We start from the raw sequence: 15,226 nt of genomic DNA on the forward strand, positions 1-15,226 counted from the left end.
AGAAAATACAGACAAACAAGAAATGCATTCCTCTGGGTCTGATGTTTAATTATATTATATTAGTATATATATATTAATACATTACTCTTTCTCAAACAGTTTTATTTTATTATTGACTTATATTAGATCTGATCTTTGCATATGGTGAGATTTAAATGAATTGTGTAATATCACGGTTATGGTGAATGTGACCGTTTCACAAATAAGTGATGAAGCTGCCAGTGTGGAAAGACTGTCACATTTTAATGTACTTATATTAACCCAATGTACATTGTAGTACCACTTAGGTTTGGTCACTGAGGTGGTTACAGTATCTGGTCTGGCCCATGGACTATTGTAAGAAAGTGTCACGTTAGGTCACCCCTCTGCTGTATCCATGACAGAGTGTTGGGACCAGGACCCCCACCGCAGGCCCAATTTCAGCTCCATCCTGGCCCAGCTGACGGCGCTGGAGCAGCAGGTGAAGGAAGAGATGCCGCAGGACTCCTTCCACTCCCTGCAGGAAGACTGGAAACTGGAGATCCAGGACATGTTCGATGAACTCCGGGCCAAAGAGAAGGTAAAAGACTGAAATGGAGGGTAATTTCTGGTGCGGAAAATGTGCTTTTTGATGATAATGTTGACTCTGAACAGATCACAGTTTCTTGGCATTCACGCAGTTTAATCAACTCTTGACATTTAGTTAATTTTATTTCAGGCTTTGGGAATGTAATAAAGACATCACAAGATCAGGATAACTCGTGTTGCTTTCAGACATCCCCCAGACTCATCTTTTGACTGCCTTTAAAGTGATTTTGTAGCATCTGTATCTCGTAAATGTTGACACTTACACAACAGAAGTGATATGAAAGTGAATGATACGGAATTCTCTCATGTCTCACTAACTGTATTTGCTCTCATGCAAACTAAAAACTTAGATTTACTATATTAACGCTTGTGTCGCCCTGCGGGTCAAAATTGACCCGTTGTAAAGTTTGAAAATGTGGGGAAAATTTATTTTCACAGTGAAATTTCTGATGTCCACATTTTCAACATTTTTGGGAAATCTTTGAATATTTTTTGGTGGAAAAAAATAAATGTTAAAAATGTTTCTTAAGAACATTCACAAAAAAATCTAGATTTTTTTTGTGAATGTTCTTCAAGAAAATATTAGAAGTTTTACTGATATATATGGAATCACTTTAGCTATATATATATATATATATATATATATATATATATATATATATATATATATATTTTTTTTTTTTTTTTTTTTTTTTAAATAAATAATTTTTCTAAAATATTTACAAGAATTTTCTTCCCAAATTTGGGGAATTTTTTTGTTGAATTTGGGGATTTTTTTCAGACAAGGAAACAATATTTCTTGGTGCTTGAAAATGAAGACAGCTGGAGGGTTAAAAATAAATCCCCCACAGTTGGAACTCAGTGCAACAAATGTCAACACACCTTTCATTACTAACGTTACATTAGTAGTGCCACTCATGCATCCCCATATCTTCCACGTGCTTCACTGTGGGGACTATGCCTTCACTGTGGTAGCCAGGATGGAGAACCGATTTTTTTTTCAGTGATCACTTTTCTCACTTCATTGAGTTTCAACTAGAAACTATTTTTAATCTTGAACTAACATTGCTTGCATGCTGTTTGAGATCAAAGATCATATGATTGAAATAAATGATAAATGATAAATGAATCTCTGTAGTTTTCACCACACAGGTATCACAAACGTACCCTAGAACCAATCTGAAATGCATAACGAGATGTAGTATCGTATCATTTGATCTAAACAGCATTTAAACTTAAGATCCCTGAAGGAGAAGCCTTGTAAATAAAAGCTGTGAGCCATGAAAGACTGTTGAACACAACCAGCCTCCTCAGCATCTCTTTTCATGATACCGTAAACCTGCATAACCTCCGTCAACACATGATTGGACACTCGCTGTTATTAAACCCTCCTGACTGCTTTCATCCTCTTGCATTTCTTCCTTAAACCAGGAGCTGCGATGCCGCGAGGAGGAGCTGAAGCGAGCGGCTCTGGAGCAGAAGTCCCACGAAGAGTTCCTGCGACAGCGCGAGCAGCAGCTGGCCCAGTGGGAGCAGGACGTGTTCGAACGCGAGCTCAGCCTCCTCATCCTGCACCTGAACCAGAACCAGGAGAAGCCCAACGTCAAGAAGAGGAAGGGCACGTTCAAGAAGCACAAGCTCAAGAGCAAGAATGGCGAGAAGATCAGCATGCCCCAAGGTGCGTGAATGAATGTGTGTTTTTGACGTCAACTACGGGGGGTCCTCGGTTTACGGCGTCCTCGACTTACGGCGTTACATCGGAAGTGGTTGCGTGGAACTAGTTGGTGTGCAGAGCGGATGAATACGTCGTCACGCCGCGCTATCAGACGGCTTTGTTTACATTCTCCGGTTGTACGCCACCTTGGATTGTGCTACAATCACTAACTTTTTGCCTTCATTATAGCTCCCAAACATAAGTCAGACTCTTCTGATGGCAAAGAAAATGGTGATGGTAAAAGCTGCAGCTGTCCAACTAGTTAAACTCGTGCTTGCAAAATAAATCGTGAGTAGAAGCAAACTTGACTTCTTTACTGTGGCTCTTGATACACATTACAAACCGAGTGAAAACTGCAACAAAAACAGAATAAAACAACATAAATACATGTCAATAAATCATTTTAACTTAACCAGTACGTCCAGAAATGAAGTTAATTACTTATTATTAGAAATCCCATTTTAAGGGCCGTTACTGGCTCAAGAAGCAACAACAACAACAAGAGCAGAAAAATAGAAATACAAGCGAGCAGAGAAGAGGAAGCGAGGGAGAGTTTTGTGGTGCAAGTGTTGTATTTTTGTAGCTCGGCTTCAGCTGAAGGTTCCTATCAGGCCTGTAGGTTTAACGGCTCCTGTACTGAAACGGGTGTTGTCGTACAATGTTGTATTTTCATCGCCCAAAAAAGAACAACTATTTCCTCACTGTTTATTCCAGTGAAGCTCCCTGAAACAGCATTTGTTCACTGGAAAAAATGCCCCTCTAAAAACACGAGAAAAAAAATTTATTTCAAGGAACTTTTACCTTGAAATAAGTGAAAAAATCTGCCAATAGAACAAGTGAAAAATGGCTTGGTAAGATTTTTGAAATAAGATATGATATTTAGAATACTGAGATCTTAAAATTAGCTGGGAAAACTTATTTTAAGCTATATTTTATCAGGATTGTCAAGCTTAGGTGTCTTAAAATAAGCCAGATATGCTAAAAAAAGAAGCAGTTTTTCACTCAAAAATAGATTTTTGCTTTCATGTAGCCTCCTAATTTGAGATGTATTAACACTCCTGTTGTCTTCATTTACGGGCACCAAAAATATTGTTTCCTTGTCTGAAAATAATCCCAAAATTCAACAAAAAAATTCCCCAAATTTCTGAAAATTTGCAAAACCTTCAGGAAGAAATCTCCAATAATTCCTTAAAAATTTTATTTAAAATATTTTTTAAAAAAAAACCCAAACTTGGCAAGAAAATTCTTGTAAATATTTTCAAAAAATGATTAAAAATCTTCCAAAAACCCCCCCTAAAAGTATCTAAAGCGATTATATATATATCAGTAAAACTTCTAATATTTTCTTGAGAACATTCACATAAAAATCAACCAAAATCCAGCAAAATTCGGTGGATTTTGGTTGATTTTTATGTGAATATTCTTAAGAAACATTTTTAACATTTCTTTTTTTTTGACCAAAAAATGTTCAAAGATTTCTCAAAAATGTTGAAAATGTGGACATCAGAAGTTTCACTGTGAAAATATATATTTTTTCCACATTTTCAAACTTTAAAACGGGTCAATTTTGACCCGCAGGATGACACGAGGGTTAAACTTATTTTGAGTTTTCTTGTAAAATTCAACTCAAGACAATTTCAAGATTGTTTGACTTAACAAGATATTTAAGATGCATTGTCTTAAAACAAGTCCCTCTATGTTGCTGATATGTCTCGTAAGTGAATTTATCTTAAATCAAATGAGATGAGACATTTTGACTCAAAATAAAACAGACTTGGTAAGATTTTGAGTTTTTGCAGCAAACAAATACTGTTTCTGACAAATCTGCACTGACCACTCGCTGTTTTTTTCTTTTTCCACCTCACACTCACCTGAACGCTGCTTCTTCTTGTGCATCCTCTGCTATCAGAATGTCGCCCGGCCTGCAGCGGCTCCCATCCAGTGTTTCAGTGCGTGTGTGTGAGTGTATTTTGGGCTGTGCAAGCATGCGTAAATGTGCTGTCTGTGTGTGTGTGTGTGTGTGTGTGTGTGTGTGTGTGTGTGTGTGTGTGTGTGTGTGTGTGTGTGTGTGTGTGTGTGTGTGTGTGTGTGTTGTGGTTAGGCCTTTCCCAGCAGCAGCAGGGCGGTGATGTGGTGGTGGTGGTGGTGGTGGGGGGTTGATGAGAGGGGAGAGTGAGCCAACCACGCCTCGACACTTCCTGTCCATGGATACACTGCTGGCTGGCCTCTCTCACTTTCTTGCTCCCATTCTATGCCTCTCTGTCTTTTTCTTTTTAAGCTTCCTCACCCATTTTCCCCTCCAGCTCCCTCGTCGGTGTTTTCATTCTCCTTCTAACCATAGCTGCCTGAATCCCTTTCTTTTTTTTCTCTCCCCCTTCTTCCTCCATCCACTGATATTATTATTATTATCTTTTCCTTCATCCACTCGCGCTTTACTCCCAGGAGTAACTTATATATCATGTTTTGTTGTCTAGACGCAGATGAAACATGCTCAGATGTTCTTATTTAGGGTTTATTTGTCTCAGACACAAACAGTGGATGGAACAAAATGCAGTCTGGCATGCTTTGGAGAGCGGCGCTGCAATAATAATGCGAAGAATGAAAGTTAAAAAAGCAAATAGAGGCGTAAAATAAATGGATTCTTGACTAACAGAGGCTCTGCAGCTGCACTGCAAATTCGGTTCTGTCGTGGATGTGTTGTGGCTCTATATACAGCCAGTAAATAGTCTGGCACTAGTGATAGCCAAAGCATTGGTGTCACATTTTACAGTTTAGACCTCTGTGCAATAGCACCTAAATGTGACATAATTCAGAATAGTCACCACTCAATAAGAGCATTATTTCCAAGTTGTATAAGTATAAGTACAGTATCTCCTCTTATGATCAATCAAATTATGCTATGTCTGCATCATGCCTCCATGTGAAAAAGAACTGCCAGAGGAATTGAAAAATCTGATTGTAAAGATGAAAAATGACACAGGAAGATCGATAAACAACTATAAATCTGTGGAAATGCAATTGTAGCAGTAATCTGGAGGTGTTAAATAAGCCATAATACCATTAATCAGAGCTGCATTGGCTGTCCTAATAAAATGAATCCACAGAAACACAACCAAAGTGAATACGACTGTGATTTCCAATGATCCTAACAGCAGGAATGTGGTTATTTCTGCATCATGGCTCCACCTGATACACAACTGACGGAGGAACTGAAAGAAATTGATTGTGAGACTTCAAAAAGATGGAAAAGGATACAGGAGGAAGCTAGAACTCTGTGGAAACAACTGTAGCAGTAACAAGGAGGTACTAAACAAGCCATAGTACCACTAATCAGAGCTGAAGTGGCTGTCTTTCTACAATGAAGCGACAGACAGTGCATTATTTGCACAGTCTAGCTCTGGTGCTTCAAAGTTTAGACAAGGGTTATCATAGGAAATCGGAGCTTCTGTGACAGACCAAACAGCGTGAAGGACAGTGTGTAATGTCAAAGCGTCCAAGAGAAAAAAGGGAAAAAACCCCTAAAAAAACGTGTAAAGAAGCCTGATCAATGTTGGAAGCACATTCTTTGGTGAGAAGATGGTCAAGATGAATCCGCCTGGTTTAGTGAATGCATAATCCTGACAGTGAAGCACGGAGGTTGGAATGTGATGATTTAATGCTGCAGAAGTGCTAAAGGTACGTTCACAGATGGCACCATGGATGCAGAGAGTAAAGTAAGAGTACATAATTGTGCTAATATACAGTAGTTGAGGCCCACTGGATTTAAGAAGCTACATAATCAAACTGTTACCCCAAATTAAATTTTCAGTCTTATCCTTTGCTGGTGTTCCCTTGTTCATCCTCTTTTGGCCTCGACGAGGAACAATACATCAGTTAAACACCACATTGAGTCAGTACCTTTGAAATGTAAGTGAGCAAGTAAAATTGAAGAACATAATTTAGTAATTTGAACAGCAGCCATTAATTACAGGGAAGGAATAAAGAAAGCCAAAGGTGCAAATAAGAAATTGAGAAAAGAAAGGTATTGGGTGCATTTTGATTTGAGGTTCATAATTTAACGGCATAAATTGCTATTTGAGGGAATCATTAATTAGAATGTTTGCCTTCTGATACCCGCCATCTGTGTACTCCAGCATTAGCAGTGTGTACCCTCAGTCTAGTTATTCAAACTCTTCAATTGCTTTATATCTATTCTGTGCGCTTGATTTAAGAAAGCTTAATAATAGCATTACCGCCTTTATTCCATTTGATTTAGTAGAGCTATGTGTGTTTTACAAGATAACAGATAGTTTGGGCTAAAAATTGATGGTTTAGACTTAGAAAAGGTTATATTGAAGAGAAGGGTCCGACATAATTATTAGAATTATCATTAATTAACAGCTCATATTTTTAATTCTGTAGAAAGAAATAAGTAACACCAGTAAAAGAGTTAACTTTGTAAAACACACTGTTGCAAAAATACATCAGTTTTAGTTTTTTATTATTTAATATTATCATTTACTATTTTATATATATATGTGTGTGTGTGTGTGTGTGTGTATATGTATGTGTATATATATATATGTGTGTATATATATGTATATATACACAGAGAGAGAAATGGACAAAAGAAATAAAGTACAATAAAGCAAAAAAGAAATTATATATATATAATGTATTTTTTTGTTTCAAACATAAAAATTTAAAAAATAAATTATATGTATATTTATATATTATATATATATATTATTTCTTTTTTATTTTTTTTCTTTTATATATATATATATATATATATATATATATATATATATATATATATATATATATATATATATATATTTTTTTTCTTATATATATATATATATTACTTTTGTCTTACATTTTTTTGCTAATTTTTTTTCTATATTTGGGTCTTATATGTAGTTTTAAAATTTTTTAAAAAATAAATGTATATATATTTAATTTTATTTAATTTTTTTATTTATTTTTCTCATTTTATATATATATATATATATATATATATATATATATATATATATATAAAAACAATTATTGTTATTTTTATTTTGTCAGAGTTTTTTTGCTCATTTTTTTGCTCATTCTTTCTATATTTGGGTCTTACAGAGTTAATTTGAAGGAGCTGTTTCCCACATTGAGAATGAATTACTCACTCAAAGTTGTCCCTCCTGAAACCTCCTGGGTTTTATCGCTGTGTTCTAAGCAGTGACATGTTCAGATCAAGTAGTTCCTCACAAGGTAGGAGATAAACTCCCAAATCCAATGCGGCTCAGAAATTAGCACCAGAAAGTTACACAATCTGCTCGGAGAAAAACACTCCTCGCAGCATTTGTTCAGTGTGTTACGCTGAATTTCCACGACCATGGATCTCTTTACGGGCTATTTTTACATAATAAGGAAGCTTAGAAAAGTGTCGCAACCTTCAGAGCAGCTGAGAGCTCTTCAACGTGTGAAACATCTCGTTGTAAACATATATATCTGTATGTGTGTTTGTTTGCTGCCTGCAGGGTTCATCCATAAGATCACGGTGCAGGCGTCCCCAGGCCTGGAGAAGAGGCGGAACTCTCCCGATCTGGGTTCGGGCTCCTCGCCTTCCTTCGGCCCACGTTTTCGTGCGATCCAACGTGAGTGCAGTTATTCCTCCTCCCTCCTGGCACATGCACAGGTGCAGCTACAGTGTGTGTGCACGCTTCCCGAGACGTTTAGGAAACCAAAGAATGTAGCATTTGTCCCCGTCTTGCGTGCACACACGGCCTTCTGTTGCAACATTACATCTCCCAGTTTCCAAAGTCTCTCCTTTCATGTGCTCTCAACCACCCACTCGTCTTTTTGTCTTCCCCTGTTTCCCTGTGGGCCCCCTCTCTCTCTCTCCCTCTCTCTATCTATCTCCCCCCTCCCTCCCTGCTCTCACACACACCCTTTTCCCTTTTCAATAGTCTGTTCCAGTCCAAATATTATCTGACTTCCTCTCAGCAGCTCAGCATTTCTCGGCAGCTTTTTTTTTTTCCCCCTCTTCCTCCTCCTTGCTGTAGCTCTGCAGTTGCCTCCATCTTGCAGCGGGGGGAGCCATTCAGCTATATTTTTAACTGTTTTCTATGCATGCAGAGACACCACTGTGGTTTACTGAATTAAAAATATGCAGGGGAGAATGCATTGCTCCAGGAAGAAGGGGTTGAGATGGTGATTTACAGCGCTCCTCTGCTCGTCGGGCTCTCCAACCCCGAGATCTTTCCCTTTGGAGGAAAGTCGTAGCCAGCAGGTCACGGGGCGTCTTAACAAAAAAACCCAAAAGGAAATTTGTGGTGCAGCAACAGGCAATCAAAGGCTTTTTACTCAACAATTACCACTGGGGTTTGACATAAAAGTGCAAATTGCAGTGAAACATTTATCTGTAAAAGTGGTTTGTAAATCCAAAACATCTGCCAGCTTCATTTATTCATTAAACAGCAGCCTGGTTTTCTTTACTTCCTAATGACTCCCCTTAATGGCGGTCGCTAAGCCGTGAGTGTGCCTGTCATTAAAATGTGTTTAGTGGATATTTATGCTTGCCCTCTCAGTAGCGAGCACTGATTTATCGCCGGGGCCTCCCAGACTTATTTGTCTAGAGAACTGCCAAATTGATTTGCATTAGTCCACAGAGCTGGATTCCATTATGGCACATTCTGCTGAATTAGATGACAAGAAAATTAAACCGCCCTGCATTTTCAGGGACTTTTCGAACTCTGGGATTGTAATAGTTAGCGTATTTAGCATCTCGGTAGGCTCGTCTGTGTCATATGTGTTGGCAGATCATGGGTTTGGGTGGAATTGTTTGCTTTATTGATTAGTATTGGTCCTTTTAATCAATACAATTCCATTTCCTGATGCTCAGAGATCTAAATATATACGTTTGTAGGATTATCTCAATGCTATCCCTTATAGCTATAGCAACATATGTAGCTCCAGGAATGCTCAGTCATCGCACCTAAATATATTTCCAGGTCTTTTGGATGGATTGGGATGAAATTTGCTACATTTTTCCCAAAAGATAAACCACACTGACCACTCTGGTGACTTTTACTCTTGTGCCACTCTTAGTTAAACCCTCTAAACTCCAAGCAGTTTCTGGACACCTTTTTTTCTGCAATATAAATTCCTGCACCTCTATAGAAACAGAACAACCATGAATAGAAGTAGGTAGAGTTCAAAAATGTCGTCTGTGCGGAATATCAAGATTGAAATGCCATAAATAATTAAACAGAACAACTGAAGTTGAATTTTGACTTTGAATAAAATTGAATAAACAACATTTTTCCCTGAGTCCCTGAATTTGAGTGTTGGTTACAGCTGATGGTTTACATGTAGAATAAAGTGAAATAGTATGATTTTAGGCTCTGATTTGATTTGATTTTCACCCATGATTAGTTCAAGGACAGTCAGAAGGTTAAAATAGGTGTCATTTTGGCAAATTTTAAAAATATAAACACACTTTTCAAACCGGACTGCAGGTTTTGGGGTTCAGAGTGATTCAGTGATTCATCCAAAATTTAGTACAACCATTCAAACATTCCTTATGTTGAAGAAATTTCACTCTTAGTCCTTCAAAGTTTGCTGTATTTTGATGTTTGTTGGTATTCTGGCATACGGTGGTCTTAGCAACACAGAGCATGAGTCTGTGAAGGTAAACTGACCAAGAACATGTGGAGAGTCCACATTTTATAGAGATGGTTGGAGAGTAGGGAAGGGGGCCGTATGTAAATATAAGGGTGAGTAGTGGTTAATTGGCTGCTCATCAGTAACAGAGGGAAGTACAGCAAAGAACAAAAGGTGGTCGAATCAAGAAGTCTGGCAGACAACAAAAGGTAAGAGGAGGTCTGGCAGACAGTAACAAATTAAAAAAGATCAAAGAATGGTGGATAACTGTGGGAAATGGAATGAAGGAGGTATCTGTAGTAAAAGATGTGCCATTTTCTTCATCACCTACAGGAAACTGTTTAACTGCGGTCATTCTTTCCCCAATACTTTGACTTATGAGCAGATTTCCTTCGCTACACAATCTGCTCACTGCAAATTAGCCAGTTTGCTTGCTAAACTTCGCTGATGAATATTGTAAACATCATACCTGCTAATACTCAGCGTGTTGTCGCTATGAGCGTGTCAGCGTACCTCTTGTCAGTACAACCTCACGAAGCCGCTAAATACTGGGTCTTGACGTTTCTTGTATAGGAGTTAAAAAAAGAAAAGTGTCGGTACAAGAAAAGAAGCAATTCTCAATACTTGGTGACAGGGACAATAAACAGACTTAACATTTACAAGCTGCAGGTGGTGAGCTGAGGAGCAAACTGAACAGAAATAAACTAACAAGACGGCAACATACTCCCTCTGAAAACTAATCTCTGGTCATCAGAATTACGTATTTATGCATGTTTGTCCTTGAAAATATCCCCTTCATGCCTTAGAATGACTTGGATGTAATTCAATACCTTTGATTTCTTCAGTATGTTCAGATTTATCAATATTCCTCACCTGCAGCTGGAGCAATTCTGTTCACTTCAAACTCTGCTCATACACAGTGTATGAGCAGAGTGAGTCAAAACTGAGTCAATATATAACTAAGGGACTTTTGAAGTCCATGGGATATATCTTCCATACTTTTTTATTAAAATACAATCACCTATTAATAAAAAAATGACTGGATATCACTAAAATGTCAACTAAATAATCGTCCCAATTTAATAACAACCACCTTCCAATTAGCGATATTAACGATGATAAAATGAGCTTATTTAAAAATTATTTTGATTGTGTTCTTTTTGTTAAGTTGAGATAATCATGACAGATATTTTTTTGGCAATATATCAAATTCTAAAGTATCTGTGTCTGAGAAATCACTTTCAATTAAGTCACCCGTTACAAAAACACCTTTCTAGGAGGTGTGTTAATTCCAGATCACATGACCTGCTCATTTTGTTTCTTTTCTGGTCATTTTCAGTCCGTTTTGTGCATTTTTGTGGCCGTTTTCAGTCTGTTTGTGATAATTTTAGGTGTTTTTGTGGTCATTTTGCAATTTTTTGTAGTTATTTTGAGTGTCTCGTCATTTTGTGTATTTATACGATAATTATCTGTCTCACTGAGCCATTTTGTGTTTTTCTGTTGTCATTTTGTGTCATTTTTTGTCATTTTATGCATTTTTGTGGTTATGTTATGTCTTATTGTCATTGTTTTGTGTGTCTTTGTGCTCATTTTGTTTCTTTTTGGGTCATTTTCAGACTGTTTTGTGGGAATGTTAGGTCTTTTAGTGGCCATTTTGTGCATTTTTGTGGTCATTTTGTGCCACTTTGTGGCCGTTTTCAGTCTGTGTGGTAATTTTAGGTTTTTTTATGGTCATTTTGCAATTTTTTGTAGTTATTTTCTGTGTCTCTTGTCATTTTGTGTCTTTATATGATAATTTTCTGTCACAGAGTCATTTTGTGTATTTTTGTGGTCATGTTATGTCTTTTTTATGGTTGTTCTGTGTGTATTTGTGCTCATTTAGTTTCTTTCTGGGTCATTTTCAGACTGTTTTGTGGGCATTGTAGGTCTTTTTGTGGTCATTTTACTCCCCTTTGTGGCCATTTTCAGTCTGTTTATGGTAATTTTAGGTGTTTTGTGGGCATTTTGCACATTTTAATTTTACTCAATTGGATATATATAATATTTTAGAAGAATCTTTCTCCAGAAATGCCATGTGGTGGTTATGTTGATTTTAGGCCTGAAAAGAGCAAAAATGTCAACTATGATACAAAAAGTGCTGCAATTGTATATTGACCCAACTACACTTTACTACACAATGGAAAGCTGTGGAATTGGAGTAACTCTGCTATACTTTTTCCGATTCTGAGGAAGAATAATGATACAAAAAACACCATCTTGCAGACTGAGAGGATTAGTCCTTTAGGTCCAAATCCATGGTTTTGACTCTCATCCATTCACTACAGCTTAGCACCAGAAATTCTCCACATTTCACTCATGATGTGTCTTCTAGTTTATAAAAAAAAAACCACCTTATGGACATGTTATAAAACTAGATTTTCACTGGAGAGGGTATTTAACAACCATGGATTAAAGTGTTTACAGAGGACAATGCTGGGAAAAGGGAAATTTCTTTGAAGCCACAGTCTGTTCTTGCTGAAATTGAAACGCTGACACCATCACCTGACTCCTGTGCTTGCTTTGAAAACATCGTGCTGGAAACTGACGGGAGGTAAAGTGCATCGGCCAAGCCTCTGTCGCAGGAGAGGCCAAAGAAAATACGACAGCATGTCCATCCTGAGAGTGTATTTACTGGTTCCCATTTCTGAAGCTGAAATGAAGAGAAAAGTGGGAATCCAATGAAAAGAAATGAAAACTCAAAACACCAAAGTTTTCCATTTCTCATCTTTTCCTTTCGCCTGTTTTTCTTTGACTGGCATTTTTGGTTGTTATGGTGAGAAGGCTCCTCTTTTAAGGGGTGTGATGGAGTCTGTAAGTTGCAAGCTGTTCTGATAGGAAGACCGGCATCTACAAGCTGCATGAGACTGAATCTTGACACAATGTTCACACACTTTGCAGCACAAAGTGTTGCCAGAGCCTGGCAGGTGCAATCGCAACTTTTATTAGAACTCTTCGTTTCCCGTCATCTCCTCCCAGGTGACTTTGGCTCCTTCTCCTCACACTTTCTGCCATGTGAACCAGTTGTCTGTTAAACGATGGTGTCAGCTGTAAACAGGTTTTGGAGTAAATTAGCGCTTAAACTTTGCAGGAGTACGAGTAGAAGAAGCACATTGAAGTTTCATGAATTCTAGAGTCAGTTGAGGCCAGAGCTTTGGAGATGATTGCGGGAAAATACTTACTTCATTACAGCACAGCTAAGCAGTGAGAGTAAATGGAACAGATCCAAGCTCATGTTAATTTTACCCTGTCTTTGCTTTTTTTCCCCCATTGCAGTCAGCCCCAGTGACAACAGCAGGACGTTTGGTCTGAGCCCAGTCTGGCCCCTGGAGGCCCCTTCTCTTAAACAAGCCAATGGAGACCTGAGGTTGAGCACCCACTGGAGGCCCCAGAGCCCAAAAAGTCCCAAAAGCCCCAAAGTCCTGCGCCTCAGTCCGCAGGAAAGCAGGTACAGCCAGATGCTGCACATGTAGACATTTACAATTACTCTGCTTATTTCAGCGCTGTGCTTTAATTAATATTCATGTTGCTTTCAGTCTGTCGATGCGAGCCAAGCTCCTGGAGTCAGACAGTAATGAGAACGGAGAGTCCAAGGATGACTTTGAGGAGTACCGACCCTCCACGCCGACCCCTCCCTCTGCTCAGAACGGTATCCAACGCCCTCCATCACCAGCCTAACCGCACGTCTTCCGCTATCCACCGTGATAATTCACATCGGCATGAGTGTGAATAATAAATAGACGCTAAATGAATAATAAAAATACTGAGTGTTCCTTTTCTGTCTCTTTCTCCTTCTGTCTTTATGAAACTTTCTCTCTCTGCAGGCTCCTCAGTGAAGGACAGCCTGCGGCTTCCTCTACCTCAGGGAGACTCTGGCAGCGAGGAAGGGGGTTCCTCCCCGGCTGGCTCCCCAAGGCCCGAGAGGGGTTCTCTCGGTGGCCTGATTAAGAGCACCCACCGGGCCCTGCTGGACGGCGGCTCCCTCCTGGCCTCCGTAGGACTAGGTCGCTGCCTGGATATTCCCCCAAGGGTGCCCCCTCGAACTAACCCCCCTTCCTTTGATGACCGCACCCACTCCGAACTTGAGATCTCCCTCCCTAAGCCCCTCATTTCAGACCCCCCAGTAGTGGACGATCTCATCACTTTCTCCACCTCTGAGCCTCTACCCAGACCGCTGTTGGATTTAGCTCTGCAGTACCAAGAACTGAAGCCTTTGCCCCTGACGCCGCCTCCGCCGAACCCCCGCGAGAGGAGCGGGCATCGGACGCCGCAAACGCCGCACAGTCCCCAGAGTCCCAGGACCCCTTTGCGGCACGACAGGCCCAGCTTGGGCGAATGGACCCCCAGTTCTAATTCCACCAACGGGGAGCTGAGCAGTGAATCCTGGGAGCACAGAGCTGACAGGAGGAGGAGGTCCAGCCAAGGTCTGCACACTTCTCAGCTAGGTCAGTCCGAATCCATTTGCCACCTTTAAAGGACCAGTCACTACTAACTGGAGGTATTTGTTTGGAAAGCAAAACAGTCCATCTAGTTGCATTATGACCAATCATTTAGATTTTTTTTGGGGCCTTTTTGCAGCTTTATTTGACAGTCATAGTGAGAGGCAGACAGGAAAGTAGGGAGAAGAAAGGGGGAATGACCTGCAGCAAAGGGCCCTGGGTGGGAATCAAACCCATGATCGCTGCAAGGGGACTATAGCACCAGTTTATAGGTCGCCCGCTCAACCTGTTGAGTGCCCCAAAATCATTTAGATGTTTCTTATATATATCTTCCTATATAACAAAAGTACTACGCTGAATCACTGAACCACTGACTGATCTGGTCAATGATTTGGATTTTAATTTAGCCGCACGATTCATCTGCATTCCATCAAGAGCACTGAGCGTGTTCCAGAAGGCTCGATGCTGAAATGTGGATCCAGCTTTTACCTTGAATAATGCACCTCCTCAGCATGACAATGTTCCCTCACAGTTCTTGCACAATTATTATTGTGCCTTTTTAGCGAGATCTTTCCGGCACAAGGGAGGCTTCAGTGCAGCTCGAGCTTTTTCATTTACATCAAAGCTTTCCTTCCTCTTATTTGCATATCTCAGGTAACAGCTGGCCCTCCATACTTCACTGCTAATACTTGCTAAGCAAAGCTAGCATCCAATCTTCTGTTGTTTTCCTCCCTTTTCAACACGGACTGTTCTTTTATTGCAACAGTTAAAGATGAATGCAAAACATCGGGCGACACAGCTGACAGTGGATTCAAAATTGGCAATAATCTAGTTTTGATTT

General features: G+C 39.4%; 1 protein-coding gene across 2 annotated transcripts in view; it reads left to right on the forward strand.

Moving 5' to 3' along the window:
* Window positions 1-15,226, forward strand: part of LOC111582708 (mitogen-activated protein kinase kinase kinase 11) — a 69,951-nt gene that overhangs the window by 42,092 nt on the left and 12,633 nt on the right. Inside the window, exons 4-9 of one of the 2 annotated variants that reach the window (XM_035957808.2) lie at window positions 384-559; window positions 1,999-2,245; window positions 7,786-7,902; window positions 13,223-13,394; window positions 13,483-13,595; window positions 13,771-14,370. In XM_035957808.2, the coding sequence (XP_035813701.1) occupies window positions 384-559; window positions 1,999-2,245; window positions 7,786-7,902; window positions 13,223-13,394; window positions 13,483-13,595; window positions 13,771-14,370 (1,425 nt within the window). Of the gene's footprint in view, window positions 1-383; window positions 560-1,998; window positions 2,246-7,785; window positions 7,903-13,222; window positions 13,395-13,482; window positions 13,596-13,770; window positions 14,392-15,226 lie in introns of both variants that reach the window. The other variant, XM_023291536.3, reaches the window with a different exon arrangement.

This window comes from Amphiprion ocellaris, chromosome 23 (genome assembly GCF_022539595.1).
Source record: "Amphiprion ocellaris isolate individual 3 ecotype Okinawa chromosome 23, ASM2253959v1, whole genome shotgun sequence".
NCBI lineage: Eukaryota > Metazoa > Chordata > Actinopteri > Pomacentridae > Amphiprion > Amphiprion ocellaris.